The 16,135-nt window shown below is 38.5% G+C and overlaps 1 protein-coding gene across 6 annotated transcripts in view; it reads right to left on the bottom strand.

Annotated features, from left to right (window-relative positions):
• Positions 1-16,135, bottom strand: part of CDKL5 (cyclin dependent kinase like 5) — a 324,391-nt gene that overhangs the window by 26,223 nt on the left and 282,033 nt on the right. For 3 of the 6 annotated variants that reach the window (XM_075196518.1, XM_075196523.1, XM_075196520.1), the window contains 3 exons: positions 8,745-8,849; positions 4,785-4,890; positions 1,883-2,006 (listed from right to left, as the gene is read on the bottom strand). In XM_075196518.1, coding sequence (XP_075052619.1) covers positions 1,883-2,006; positions 4,785-4,890; positions 8,745-8,849 — 335 coding nt within the window. The remainder of the gene's footprint in view (positions 1-1,882; positions 2,007-4,784; positions 4,891-8,744; positions 8,850-16,135) is intronic. The other 3 variants (XM_075196521.1, XM_075196524.1, XM_075196522.1) reach the window with 2 other exon arrangements.

Genomic DNA, 16,135 nt, shown 5'->3' with positions numbered 1-16,135 from the left:
CAAAACATGCAGTTTACATACTTGCAACTTTTATAACCTCCCAGAGGGAGGCAAGCGCAGTAGTGAGTGTGGTGATGCCATCGCATCACCATAGCCCCGCCCCCTGCTATGTATTACCGAGAATCACGGCGTTGCATCTACAAGGAACACCCCCTAATCTGACCAGCTAGTCCCATTGGAAGGACCAAGATTCTGAACCTCCACAATGCTGCCATCTTGGCCCACAAATCCATGTGTATAACAGATGCATATGCACAAAAATAGGCATCCAACATCACAAAATTGCATTTGGAATGCATTTTGTTCTTTAAGGAGGCTCACACCATCATCTTTATTACGGTTTACCAGCACTTGATACGGGAATTTCTGCTTAGCATTTAAATTAAACATTTTAATGATAAGCAAAATAGCTACCTAGACTTGTATGCGGGGAAACATTTCTCATCTTTCTGACATTAAACAGGATTTAAACTGGATTTCTCAGAAGTATCTTCTTCTGAATAGATTTATTTGCATTTGATCCTAGAAAGTAGCTTAAAACTCTCCTTAACCCTTTTCATTGTTTCAGTGTAGATAATGAAAATTATCTAATAATTGTTTGAATATACTAAGCATGAACCTATGTACAAAATGATCACTTATCAGACTTTTGGCTAAGCTCAAGTTTTTATCTGCGGTGCTGCGATTGGTCCTCAGTGTGGCGACCCCAGAGAGCCTGAGAACCATTTAGGGTTATCTGGAGGGCCTCATGTGATTTTATTTTTCTTTTTTTGGCATTGAGCACCTTTTTGCACATATACTTTAACTGCATAGTCTCCTTTTGCCCTGGTGTTCTGGCTGGGTTGGAGAATGTTTATAGTTGTCCAGCCATTAGGCTGGGGCCATAACCACATGGCAGTATTTACTTCACCTATTTTGTGTCACCTTCACGGTTTTTTTTTTTTTTCACAGGATCAACAAGTGCAGGGTTGAGGATAGAAGGACCCTTCCTCTTCTGAGGGACTGCACTTCTACCACATCCTTGTGCACTTTTTGGTTTTTGCATCTTTTTTTGTGCACTTAAAGGCATGAAAGCAATGATCCCAGACTATCAATTAAAAGCAGTGCTAGAGGCATACTTAAGTGTAGTACAGTCCTATAGGTATTGGTAACCCCTATGAACAGTCTACCTTGATTCTTGCACACAAGGTCAGGTGCCTGGAAGCATGAGTTGCTAGGTTTCCCCATAGAGGAGGGTTTGTTGTTATGTGGCCTTATGGCTTCTACCATCTTGACCCTAATGATGCTACCCATTTGGGAGGAGCTGAAGAATCAGCCTCTGGGCAATGCTCTAGTGGATTCCAGGCTAAAGGAACCTGACCCAGCCTTGTATTAAAGATCCTTATCTAAGCCTTATAGACTGTTAGGGATAAATGGGTCCATTTTCCTTTCAGGAGAGCCTGAATAGTCAGACCCCAGAGCACTTTGCACTTGTTGCAATGAGTGACATTGATCACACTTCTGGCTTTCAATGAAAAAGAGAATACTTTTGTGTGGATTCAAAAGTGCACGTATACAAAACACACTGGGTGAGATTCAAGAAAACTGGTGCTAATTAAAACGGTACCCACCAAATTGTGTCAATTTTTAGTGCAGTTTTAGAAAATTAAAGCAAACATGTGCTTGGTTGCTGTGGGTAAGACCACCATTTTCCTTTGCACCACTTTTCATACTTTTTATTTTAAATAAAGCTTCAGAATATTGTATATTTAAACTAAATGCAACATGTTTGAATGCTGTGGGGTAAAAGCTATGGGAATCCGGTTCATGCTTATACTGGACTTGGGTTTAATTAACAGTTCTATGCAACTATGATCAGTGAAAAATGAAAACAGATGCTCACCAGGGATCGAAAGTAGTTTGTCTCTTCGAGTGATTTGTTCCTGCGCTGCTGTCAACTGGATGTGAAGAACTGCGATTTGACACGCTATTTTCATGAAATGTTCCCTCTGGACGAGGTGATGGAACTGAGCAGATGAAAATATTGTTATATACTTCAAAAGCACATATATACAAAATATAACAAAATATAAAAGACTAACCTGATAAGAAACTATGTACCAGTTATCACTAGGATGCACATGAAAGTTAAGTAAAAATATGTTCCAAGATGTTGTGGTTATTTTTAATATCAAATTATAAGACAAGGGGGCCTATTTATTAACAAGCAGCGGATAGGACTAGTTCTCTAAAGCAGCTTATCACAGTGTTAGAAACATTCCTATCACTGCAGTTTACCATTACATTGTTGCCGTGGCAGCGGAGTGATGCTCAGATCCCTAGCGATACTGACTGGTAGCAGTCAGAGGACTCTTCCTGCTTCGCAGGCCAGTCTGGTTCCCTTTACGAACCCGTGACCTGGCTTTGGGCTTGGGCTCCCAATTCCACTTTCAATTATTAAACAGAAAAAGTACAAAATAAAAAAAAAAATGTAAAAAAGAAAATTTTTTTTAAAATAATAGCAAATTAAAAAAAAATGGTTTATTAAAATGAAAATAATAAAGAATTTTCACGTTTTCCAAGAGGGAGGTGGAGGCTGGAGAAATACATAGGAAGATATCTATGATATTTTCTTATTTCTCCTCTGGTACCCTCCACTATTGCAGTTCTGAGAACCTTCTTAAATGTTGACTGGAAGTGGCTACAACCCCATGATGTATGACAAATAGACCCTTACATCTTAAAGAGGTACCTTAGTTAAAAATAATTGTTGTCCATCACTACACCCATTCACAGCTTCCTCCTTTGATAATAAATAATGTTTCTATTTATAAATACAAAGCAGAGACAGCACACCACTGATCTCCTTGGTCACAACATGCATGGTAACATATTGACGGATCTGTAGACCACATGTTCATGCAGTTCTCCTGCGTAATACATGGTAAGAGTCTATGTTTGAAGGGACATTGTAGTACTAAGTTGCACTATAATGCATTATTAAACATTTATATTTGCTGCATGTAGTTGTATTTTAACTGCTAGCAGCAAGATGAATTCAAGCTCAGCAAAACTACCAATACAGCTGATGAGGAGGTCTGTATAAAATGCTAAAGGTTATTATTTCTACAACGCAAGAATGCACAGACAAATATATGTATTTTATTCAAGATCTGCTGTCATTGTGCTTGTTTTAGTGTTCCTCTGATGACAGGGTCGGACTGGGCCACCAGGGGCCGGGCTATCTCTCAGTAGGCCCCGACCCTGATCGCTCCCCTCTTCGTTGGTGGGGGGGGGAGCGGGTAACTTTAAAAAAGTTCACACTGAATGTCGGGCGTGACGTCATCACGCCCGAGGTTCAGTGAGGAGCGGCGCAGAGAGGAGTCTGCAAGAAGAGACAAGACAGAAGAAGAGAAGAAAGAAGCCGATAGAAAAGGTAAGTGCAAGAACGGAAGCAAGGGGGAGCACAGACAGCATGGCAGCGAGTGAAGGGGCAAAGGCAGCATGGCAGAGAGTGAGAAGGTGCAAAGGCAGCATGGCAGAGAGTGAGAAGGGGCAAAGGCAGCATGGCAGAGAGTGAGAAGGTGCAAAGGCAGCATGGCAGAGAGTGAGAAGGGGCAAAGGCAGCATGGCAGAGAGTGAGAAGGGGCAAAGGCAGCATGGCAGAGAATGAGAAGGGGCAAAGGCAGCATGGCACAGTGTGAAGGGGGGCCAAAGCAGCATGGCAGAGTGTGAAGGGGGGCCAAAGTAACCAGGCAGAGTGTTAAGGGGGGCCAAAGCAACATGGCAGAGTGTGAAGGGGGGCCAAAGCAACATGGCAGAGTGTGAAGGGGGGCCAAAGCAGCATTGCAGAATGTGAAGGGGGTCAAAGCAGCATGGCACAGAAGGGGCACAGTAATGTGTGTGCAATGACACAGCGGGCTTGTGGCAATGTAATGTGTGTGTGGCAGGTGGTGGCTAACTAATGGGTGCTATTTTGTTGGTGGGGTGATGGTGGGGCAATTTAATTTTATAGTGGGGACTATTAATTTAAGATGGATGGTTTGGGCGCTATTAATTAAATGCGGGGCTGAGTTTGAGGAGCATGAGGTCTATTTATTAAATGTGAATATGAATTATTTAATGGCAGTGACGGTTGCGAGAAATAGGTATATTTATTATACGTAAATGCTATTAATTTATTGCTGGGGCTGTCTGGAGGGAGGGAAATAGGTTTATTTATTAAATGGGAATACTATTACTGTAATGTTGGGGCTAGAGGAAGGCCTAAGTATTAATTGTGGGTCCTATTGATTTAACTCCGGGGTTGGTTGGAATTTTCTAAATGTACCCATTTTTTTTCCAAGGAGGAAACCCACGCAAACACTGGGTGAACAGACAAACTCCACACAGATAAGGCCATGGTCGGGAAACTCATTACCCCCAGGGCTGTGATACAGAAGTGATAACTACTAAGCCACCGTGCTGCAATATGTGTGTACATGCGCAGTTCAGAAAAACGTATCTTACGTAAAAATATAATGACCTATTTCCAACTCTAGAAGAGCACTAATATGTTTAGAAAACACAGTGTTCTGCATTTAAAGCACTGGATATGATAGAATTGTGTAATATAGGTTTATACATCATTACCTCACAAAACATAGCTGTCTAATCGGTGGCAATTCACTTTCAGACACACCTCATACACACTACTGAGTGACAGGGACCTAGGAGTGTATGTATGTAATAATACATTTCCCTGAACCATTTCTAAATACAAGTATATGCACAACAATAATTAACAACAGGGATCAGAAGTTTACCTCTGTAGAAGCTGCCAACCCTTCTAGGGACTGTGTCACTATACATATGGCGATTTTCTTTAGAGGAAGCCCCGTCATCTGGATGCATGTCATGATAAGGTCCTCCCTGATAAAATCCAAAACAGAACACAGTTATTACCAATGGTGTATGCTTTCAGATGTCATATTCTTCAACTAATGGCATAAAACCGGTTGTGGACAACGGTTTATGGATGGAGGACAGGGCTCAAATAAATATTTCTACTTTTCATGGCTAAGAAGAAACCTTAAGCTAAACATTGTAAAATAGAGTAACATGCACACAGCCTCAGCTCTAGTAGAAGTTGCTGTTTGATTCGTTTTAGAACATTTACTTACTATGTGCTTCTGATAGTAATTAAATATTTAGTAAACAATGAAATAACTGGTGTGAGTCGATGCTGTCAGAACTTGTGAGGATTCTGCCACATTAACCCCGCTCACTTCACTGTATTGTATTGTATTATCAGGAGGTGAAGACACTATTGATGTGCTGTTTATCTAAACAAAAATAATTGCGTTTCACCTTTTTTTAAGCTTATTCAACAATATTTAATTTGTTTCAGTGCAGTAGAAAATTTGGTTGTTTGGAGTCAGCAACTGTTTGTTCAGTGTGAGCACCATCTGGCTGGAATTGCCCAATATGATCACCCATGTGAGGACAGTGACTGAGGAAGGTCACAAAAAGCAGGTGTCCCAAGGCAAGCTGAAGAAGGACAGAAGTTTCCAGTGGAGCAGAAGGACTTAATCTGGCTACACATGTGGATTTCTGTTAGTAATTTGGCAAATTTAAACACATTTGGCCTGAAAGCCCAACATTATTAGCAATTCGGTATATGCTCAGTGATCTGCCTCTATCATAAGCTGATAATTAGGCACCAATTAGGTTCCCATGTGATTTGGTTGTTCGAACGGAGCATTGAGTGTCTGGATCTTTCCAATTTAGCCACCTATTTGAGTGGTCAAACTGGACATGGATAGTGCTGCTTGGCACTCAGTCAGACCAAACGGTTTTACATAAAGGTGTGCAGCTTATTTTACTTAGATGACTAGCAATCCATTATTTATTAGTTTTTTGGCTTTTTTGCAATCAAATTTTATTTTTTATATAAAATGTACAGCTTATGTAAATGATAAAGTGAACAAATTATTATAGTAATTTATCCCATAATATAATAAAGATATCATATGTTCATGGCATAACAGTTTGTATACAACATTAGAAAAAGGAATCTTCTTAAACATTCCAACTAATTGTATGACTGTTTTTGTGCACATTTTTTAAGAACTGATTTCTTAAGCAAAACGAACATACTTGGTATTTTCACACATGTGATCAAATATTTTATGATCATTTTATTCTATTTCATTGTGACATTGTTTATGTATTATTGATGTTCTGCCACTACTGATTGTGGTTTTTCATATTGTTAGAATAAATTTCTTTATTTATCCATGGTTCACAGTTGTTGATTGGATACATACACTACTGCATATTCTTTTTTTATATTCTTAAACAAAATAGCTGAAAACATATATAAACATATTAATAAACTAGGATTGTTATATTATTTATACTGTATTGTAGGATAAGGAATGTGGGAAAAAGGAAAGCGAGGGAGGAAAAGTAGGGGAAGGATGGATAGAAACTGGTGTGTGTTAAACGAGGATATTGACATAATATTGGGACAATGTCTTTTGGAAGAAAACAGGTTTCAATTTTTCCAGAGGTTATATATAGGTGTTTCTTCAAATTCTAGCCATTTGAACCATAGTAGATAATATTCTTGGAATTTGTATTTTGATGAATAGAAGACAATGTCCATTGACATGTAGAAATCTAATCGCTTAAACCATTCTTTAATGGATGGTGGAATTGGGGATTTCCAGTGAACTGGTATTACAGCATTTGCTACACAATTGAGGTATTTCAAGGTGAGCTTTTTATATTGGGAAATGGGTAATTTAGAATCGTTAAGCAACCAAAAGTTCAGGCCCTTAGGTACCTCGATTCCAATTATTTATTTGGAAATAAGTGTTACATTATCCCAGATAGGGCGAAGGACTGTGCAATAATACCAGATGTCTAGTGAGGTACCGGGAGCCTGTTGGCATCTCCAACATAGGTTGGGGAGACCAGGATACATTTTGGTCAGTAGGCTAGTACATCAATACCAGCAAGTTAGCACACTGTATTGGGTTTTGATTACTTGAGTGCTAATTGAGCTGAGGTGTGTGGGTTGGAAAATGTTCTTCCAATCCTGATCAGGGATGACAATTTCTAAGTCATGTTCCATTATTTAACATAATTATGATTTTCATTAACCTTTCTATATAGCCTGTCATGAACATGTCTCAAATAAATAAAACAATAAAACATTTCTACCTGAATCTGATTGAAGCTAACACAAATATGGATATCATTACCAAGGTCTGCAATTTTTCAGGATCTTTTAATCTTTCTTTAAAGTGTTGTGTTTATTATGGCTGCATATTGTAAATTGCCCTGTACAGAGACAAGTTGGGCAGATTAAGAGTGACTATTTGCCACACTGACTTTATTCTTTGTTTCATTTGAGTGAACATCACTTTTCCCTGTGTCTAAACTTGAAAGCATTAGGCTACTTACCGATACATATTGTTTTATTTACATTGTTGATAGTACAATTGTTTCCCTGCTTTGCTGCTACTATCCTGCTGAGATTTGAAGGTTTCTTTAGGATGTTTAATGAATCCATGCGCTATATTTTTATAAATGATTCAATGGAACATCAGTTCATTCAAACCATTGTTGAGACTAAAAATTATAAAGTCTACTAACACATAAAGAAGTTGGGAAAGAATAAGTGCAATAATGAGGGGCAACTTTGTGCATTTGCATCATTACTACCTGCAGTTATAAATGCACTGTTCTGTATATTCCTACAATCTTTCTATCCATGTTTTATTTTATGAACTCAAATACAAGCAATTGAACAGTCTGCCAGCATAATCATAACATCAGTTCAGCCTAACACTGCCTCTGCGATGTGTAGGTGACTCACTTTAAATGAGCTTGTTGACTTGATCCAGAAACTCAAAGGTTCACACTTAGATGTGAAAACCACTAAAGATGTCGGTCTGACAGTCTTTATATACTCCACAAACAGGAACAACCCCCTTTTGATAGTGTTCCATAATAGAATTGAGTGAGAGACCAATGCATTTGAAGTACCTCATAGAAAGTTGCTGGATATGCATCAATAGCAAACAAAATGCCAAAACAGACTTTATATTAATAAAAGCAGATATGAAAAACAATGAATCAAACATTTCCTAAGTGCACAAGAGTGTGAATAGTATTTGTTTATACTGGAGTATGAGAAAGAACTGGTACTTGTGTCAGTAACATCTGTGTGGAATATTCTCCTCTATAGTTAGATCAGTCTGAAGAGAACAATTCTTGTTAGGCATAAAGTCGCTTACTTACATTATCACATAAAGCATGGCTATTGTTTTCCTTAGAACAGACAAGAGCACAGAAACATATTACAAAGGCAAAGCAAACAAGCATTTATTGTTTTGCATGCAAATGAGAAACAGGAAAAAAACAAGCCACTACTAAATCTTCAACACTGGAACTATCCCCTGAACATCACCTCAATTTTTTTTGATGGATGCCTAAGTACAATTCCCATATTACAATACCAAAATGTTCCCCCCTTTTTGTAACTTTTGTCTGTATAATGTGCAGGTGTCCCACATATCCTGACCGTATTGATGTAAAATATTCTTGCCAAGAAAAAAAATTACTTTTGCATTGTTCATAATGACTTGGACCTGAAGTTGAGGCTCAGTACTGCTATAAACTCAGGTAATTAAATGTAAAGCCTGATATACCCATATTTGTCAATGATTATATTTTATTATAGTTGTTCATAACATTGTTTAGGTGATTCAGACCTCAGACTTTTGTCGTGTATGAAATGAAGCTGCGCCATCTCTGTTGGGCTCTTTAGCTAGAGGTCTTGAGTGGATGATCCCTTCTGATGGAACTGGGTCAGCCTGCTAACAGCAAATAAAACACATGGTTCGTACAGTTTGTGAAGCAAGACAGCACAAATATTATCTGATGAACAAGTTTAACTTAACGGTACAAACACACATTACACAATGAGACACATAAAACTGATTTTACTCAGCAGGTATCTGGCAAATAAGTAAAAAAATTGGTTACAAGCGAAACAGAAAAAAAAAAGTAATCAATAACCAATTAGTCATGTTAATAATATCAGCAAAAACAAAATGAGCAAAGGGAGAGAGGTAAAACCATGGCTGTGATTTAATAACATGGTGTAAACATTTAGAAAGTTAGAACCTGGAGCAAATGATGGAAAACATCACCATGTTTCTAACTCTTAGGAACGAATTGGAAATTTGAGTCTTGCACGATGATGGCATATCTTGTGATTTATTTATTTTTTGACACATCAAATTACATATTGATAATTATTTTCTAAAGTCTTTCATCACTTATTATATGCCCTAGTAAAACTGTTTACTTATTTTGCATTTAAATAAATACTTGTACTTGGAGAAGGGTATAAAAGAAGTTCAAAGGAATTACATGTGGCATGGAACACTGTAGACTATCATTAATAAGTGGAGAAAATGTGGCATGACAGGGACATTGCCATGACCCCTCCAAAGTTGAACAGAGGACTGTGGCAACAAAAAAAAGGGGCTGCATGAATTTAAGTCAGGTATTGGTTATTCCCAGCAAATTACAATATTCTCCTATATTCTGCATCTATCTGGGCTATTGGGTAGAGTGGCAAGACAGAGGCCATTTCTCACAAAAAAGAGCACCCAAACCAGTCTAAAATTTTCACACAAAAAATACATTCAATCATCCCAAACCATGTAGGAAAATGTCTTGTGAAAATGTCATGATCTGGTGAAACCAAGGTTGAACTCTTTGCGCTAAACATATCTTTTAGAACTAAGGTCAAAGACAATAGAGCTCATCACCCAAAGAACACGATGCCTAATGTGAAGCATTGTGGTGGCAACATCATCCTTTGGGGTTGTTTTTCTTCAGCTGGGACAAGTGTTCTAGTCAGAATAGAGGGCATAATGAATAGCTCCAAATATGAAGATATTTGGCATCAAACCTGGTGGCTTGTCAGAAAGCTGAAGATGAAGAGGAATTCCATCTTTTAACATGATAACCATCCAAAGCACACATCCAAGTGAACCAATAAATGGCTTGAGGAAAGGAAGATCAAAGTTTTGGAAAGGACCAGTCATAGCTCACACATTAATCCCATTGAAAACATGGGGCATGACCTAATGATGACTGTACACAGAGATACAATCACAATTTGATGGATCCTGAACTTTTTTTCTTCAACCAATCAGATTGTAGTTATCATTTATTTAGCACCTTCAACAAAATGACAGCTAGAATTAGATTGGCTGCTATAGGCAACATCTCCACTTTTCAAACCCACAGCTTGATAAATTTTTCCCCCAGGAATGAGAAGTTGATAGAGAGGAAGAGGAATTCTGAATGGCCACAGTATTTACTAAGCCAATTGCTTCAGAAATATGGGGGGCAATGCTTTGTGGTTTGTAAGAATACACAATTCACCAGAAGGAAGCATTATTCTCTTGTGATCAAAATATGGCCCTCATTTAAAACGTGCAAAATCCTCTTTGGAAGTAATACGCATCTCGATCAGTGCAAATGCCTAGATTTCTAAAGCAAGCTGCTTACATTTGTAGGAAAAGCAAAAGTGACAAATGAGAATAGGCGGGTGGACTGAGGACATTACTAGCAGAGTAGAGAGTGAGTGAACCTAGTTTTCTAGAGTAGTACAGAAATTGAGATTATTGAAATCAATGAAAGGAGGTTATTCCTTGCTGGGCAGAGAGAACACAGACATTTCCGTGTCTCTTCCTTTATTCATTATGTAATAAATTAAGATACATTCCATTATGAAAAATGTTATCCATAATTGGGTCTAATCATTGCAGTATTTGAGGAAATTTTTAAAGAAATTGGTGGTTCTAAGTTACTCTTTAGATTTTTCCACTTCTGTGCTCAATTTTAGTTTAGGGGCGCATCTCCCAAGAGTGGAGAGTAGGTGGACCATCTAGGTACATTGTGCAAAATGAAATTTTTGGGTGTTGCACACTAAAGGACGTATTAAGGTGTAAATTGCGCACTGGAAATAACTATGTTGCGCTGCAAGAGGGTGCAAATTTTCTGGCCTGCTGCATGCACATATTGGCCACATAATTGTAACACTGCATTTTATAGTTGGGCCATGCTGCAACTTCATTACAAGCAGGTTACGCATTTTACGTTTTCCCCTTGCAGCAAAAAAAAATTTTCCAGGTGCAAATTTTAAACCCAGTAACCTGCATTTGCTCCTAACGCTAAATCAGGTGTGTCCAACCTTTTAGCTTCCCTGGGCCACATTGGAAGACGACGAGTTGGTTTGGTTCTTAACTTACCTTTTAATCGGCTTGTTCTCCTGTCCTCTTCTCTTCTTTTCTCCAATTCACTGCTGCTGATTGTTCTTCTCACGCGGGTGACTCCTCTGTGCTGCGCTCCGCAATGGATGTTCGACATTCACTGCGAGCACCGCACGGAGGAGGAGACAAGGGAGGGAGCCGGAGTACCAGCTGACGTGACCGCAAGGTAAGTATTTTCTTTTCTTTTTTTTTGCAGGATTTTTTTTTTCCATTAACAGTGCTGCCCCCTTGCCACAACCAAAACTCCTTCTGGGCCACATTTACAGGCGTGCTGGGCCGCATGCGGCCCGCGGGTTGGACAACCCTGCGCTAAATCAACCCCTAAGTCTGAGTTGCAAATAAAAACCTGTGTTTTAATGCATGCATGCTTCCACTGGCTGACAAATATATGGTGACTGTAACAAAAGCAAAACAAGCTCACAATGCATCTTAGAAAATGCAATATGAACAAGCCTATGAATTTTGCGAGAAATCTTTCCAGGGATGAAAAAAAGAAAAGAATTTTGTGACAAAAACAATATTCTATTTGAAATTTCAGCACATTCATTTAAACCAGCTATATTAGCCTGTGAGAGGCTACTTAAAGAGTATAGATGTAATTGGAAAATATTTGCACAGCCCACACAATAACTCCCACTCCCTCACACACTAAAGAGTGTTGCTTATTAGCATAATACATTTGGTTCTGTTTTAAGAACTGTAGTACAAAAGAGACAAATATAGATGGGCAAAGCAGAGCACAAATTGAAGACAAATACACAAAGTATGATTATAGAAAACTAGGCTAAAGCTCCATTATAAAATAATTCCACATTAATAAAAATTATATGCAAGATAAGAGGAGGTGTTTCTGCAGCATAGTTTACTATAATGTAAAATTACATTATTATTTTCACTGCAAATGAGTGACCTTCAACCATTTAAAAAAATAAAAAGGAAAACTGTCCGCACAAAGCAATACGCCCAGTAGTGTGAAGTGGGGTGTTACGGACCTGTACGCCGTACTGTTAAGAAATTGTACAGGAGAGGTCCCAGAGGGGGGGGCACAGTGTGGTGAAGGAGGGGGCACAGGGTGATGAAGAACTAGGGGCCACAGTGTGGTGATTAAGAAGGGGGCACAGGGTGGTAAAGAAGGAGAGCAGTGTCATGAAGGGTAGCATATAATGATGATAGCATATAATCTATATTTCAGTGGATGTGCTGAGCCTGCGCAGTACACTAAAATTACATTTTACCCATTTACACACTTGTAAGGAAAGCAGGAAGCAGAAGTAGGAAGAGGAACTGTCCACCTCTTTCATTCCACTCACTCTGTTCTGCTTCCTAGCTGCCCATCCTGCCAGAGGACATCCAGCCAGCCAGTTTGTGTGTATGTCTCCTTGTGTGCTCATCCCATCAGTTCTCCCTCCTTTTTCTCCCATTAGGTCCCACAACCTCTCATGCCACACCTTCTACACCTGGTCTTCCACTTCTCTCAACTTAATGCCTTTCCTTCATCCTCTTCTGCTAGAGTTTTAGTGGTAGGCAGAAGTAATGCTGGTGGCTGCCAATCAGAAGTGACGTGGATGAACAGAGGAACAACCTTGTTTAATGCCACATAAGGATGACAGGTACAGTGGTAAACTTTTGATAAATTACAGGTCTAGTGGGGTTTAGGACACTGGAGATTTTGCAATCACTAAGAGGCCGATTTATTAAAGGGATGAAAGCCCTTTAAAAAAATCAATAGGGCTTTTTCCTTGCTTCAAACTATCACTGTCAGAGATAAATATAAATACCTGTCATAAGACGACAGGGGCCCTGATTTAATTCCCTGTGAGGTTAGCAAGGCTATAACCTCACGGCTAACCATGCAGAAAACCTGCGTAAGTTCGCTCGAATAACATTATTATGGTAGTTGAGCTCACTATTTTCAACAAGAGCACGCTGATTCTACCTCACCTGTCTCTGAGCAGACAAGACAGAATCTCCTTAGCGAGGCTCGCTGCGAGGTGCTGAGGAATGCAGCTAGCATACCATTTGCACCTTTTAAAGAATTGAATTGAGGCCATTGACCATTTAAAAGATGTGGTACAAAATGTCAGTGTGGTGCTCAGGTGGATAGTGGATATGGTTAGGCACAGTACCACTTCCACCACTGAGCATACCAATGACAAAGCAAAGAGATGCAAGCACCACCAGGTTCTAGAGGTAATGTGGAGGTAAACAATATAGTCAACTCCAGTCACGGAGGCCTTAGAAGAGAGAAGACAGATGTTCAAAGAAAACTTGGATCACTCAATGGACTAAAAAAAACTATGGACAACTAAACACTTGTCCAGTGATGATGAATAAAGTCTATGACAGGAGGTGACTGAATAGAGGTACCATAGTGCTTGCTATGTATGTGCTCATCTAATAATACATGCCATTTTCATTTTCAGCTTCATACAGAGCTGATGTTTTTTTTATATATATATATATATATATACACACATATATATATATATATATATATATATATATATATATATATATATATATATATATCTTTAATATCCATGCTACTTTTACCTTTAAATGACACTTCTGTTCCTTTGTTTTCCACTAGTGAACCAACATTTACTACACAACAAGCTGTCTACTCCGATACCATCCATAGACACCTGACACGCTGACTAGGTATGGTATTCCTAGGCCTATTGAGTAACAAATCACCGTACAACAGATGTTCATCTGAATAGGGTACTCACAATATATTGAGCCCTCTGTGTTTTTTGATCCATTGTTCACTAAAAATAGGACATAATGAAATTGTGGACAAACAACTAAAAATAAGCCTCATCAATGCACTTCAAGTTTATTTACATCTAGAATACTAGAAAGATGTCTTGTTTTAGTGGACTTGTGGTAAGCAGCGCTTCTATTTAAAAATGATCACGTTTTAATACACTACAAAAATGTAGACACGCTATAAACAGAACAATAAAAACATAACTACAAAGTTCAAACAACTTCCACATAGGACCACCCACTAAATTAATTTAACCTTTTAAGTTTTCCTCTGAAAAACTGCTCATTTTAGCTTAATTTATGTCTTAAATTAAGCATGAGAAGGAGAGGACATTACAACATGTCATTAGTACTTTTGTGTCTTTGAAGCTCTTTATCACTTCGTTGGAAGTGTGCCTATAAATGCATGTTTCCACCAAAGTGCAGCTGGAAGGTGCAAGTTGTGTTGCATTATTATAGAATGAGTCCTGGTTAACAACACCTCTAAGCAGGTGGAGAAATCAGGTCCCTTTGTAGAGACAATACTGTGCGCTCACTTGTATAACTGGGAATGCCTCCCTAAAGCACCTTCTCCACTGCCAGACAGCTTATTCATTAAACGGCCATGTGAATTCCCTCCTTAGAGCTCGTAAAGGTAGAAGAAATTTTTTCGTTTTTTTTGTCTTTATAGTTCAGGGGCCTCCAACTGTTGGGCAGTTAAGACTATTGTTACGACCTTGTGCAATGTTATAGTCACAGGAACAATTGAGCTTAAAACAACTATCTACATGTGCTGGTAGAAGCCTGCCTAAATATTTTATTTGGCAAATGAAGCCGCCATACTGAAGATTTCACTAGGTTTTCACACCTTCTTTCCTCATAAAGGTACGGTAGAAACATTTACGGGTACTTGTCACTGATTTCCATCCTTTCATTTCCTAAATCTTAATAATGAGAATGCAAGAGATATTTCTGAAAGCTTTTCAGTCTCATTTAATGGTAAGTAAAATCATGTTGTCCAACATTCAGGCTCTCTCAAGGGTTGGGAAGCTGGATCCCTGCCCAGAAGTGTCCTGCCACGAGACTGCTGCTCATTGTCCCTATACTTTTCTATTCTCTCTCTTTTACTTTTTCTGTCCCCATAGTATATTTCCATACATTTCAGAGAAACTACGGACCTTTGACCTTTCTGATAGCAGCCCCATTTTCTCTACAAGTGCCCTTACTTGTTTGCTGCTTCTGGTCCTTCCTTTCTACTTTTGTCTGTCCATTTTGCGACTGCTGATGTAAATCTGTTCATTGACTGCCAAGTTGGATAAGTGCAATACAATCATTGTGCAAAAAAGAAATGAAAAGCAAAATTCTAGCAGCCTTAAAATGTCACAACACATGATTAAAATATATGAATCCTGCTTTTGCATTGTCTACTTGTTCAAAAAAAAAAAAAAAAAAGACAAGTTGAATGCAAAAGCATTTTATCGTCATTAGTCGCGGTCATAAGTGGTACTACATGTTTTTCTTACTTGCTATTTTTTAACCAATATTTCTTGGATGGGATGGATGCCAACCCCTTTTTTCCCCCCACACTTTTAACACACCAGTACCAGAGGGTTTAAGGCTTGGTGGAAGGCAAAAGTTTGCTGTTCTAAATGCAGTATTGTGGTAGAAATGCAATACATTGTATTGTAGAAGAATTTCCTACAACAAAAGTACATGTTTGTTTGGATAGGTTTTACCATAATGTAGCTGAATTAAATTAATTTAAGTCAAGGTGGATGGGAAAGCAGCAACAATATGTTAAAGGTAACAATGCCGTTTAAGGTAGACACTTTCAGGACATTGCATCATCAGATAAAGATTTTATTAAGATGACTATGGTAGTAGAAATTATCTTGTGCATCAGACTTTTCATTCATCTCCACAATGATACAATGTCAGACTATCCTTTTTAAACAACTAAAATGTCTGGTGGCTTTAAGGCAGAACAAATGGCCAGCAAGATTTGAAGGTAGTGTGTGATTTGCTATTAGAAAATGTTAACTGATTGCTACAAGCTGTCA

The sequence above is a fragment of the Mixophyes fleayi genome, chromosome 2 (assembly GCF_038048845.1).
Source record: "Mixophyes fleayi isolate aMixFle1 chromosome 2, aMixFle1.hap1, whole genome shotgun sequence".
In the NCBI taxonomy this organism is placed as follows: Eukaryota; Metazoa; Chordata; class Amphibia; order Anura; family Limnodynastidae; genus Mixophyes; species Mixophyes fleayi.
The sequence above is the reverse complement of the archived record's forward strand: the minus strand, read 5'-3'. Positions and strand labels throughout refer to the sequence as shown.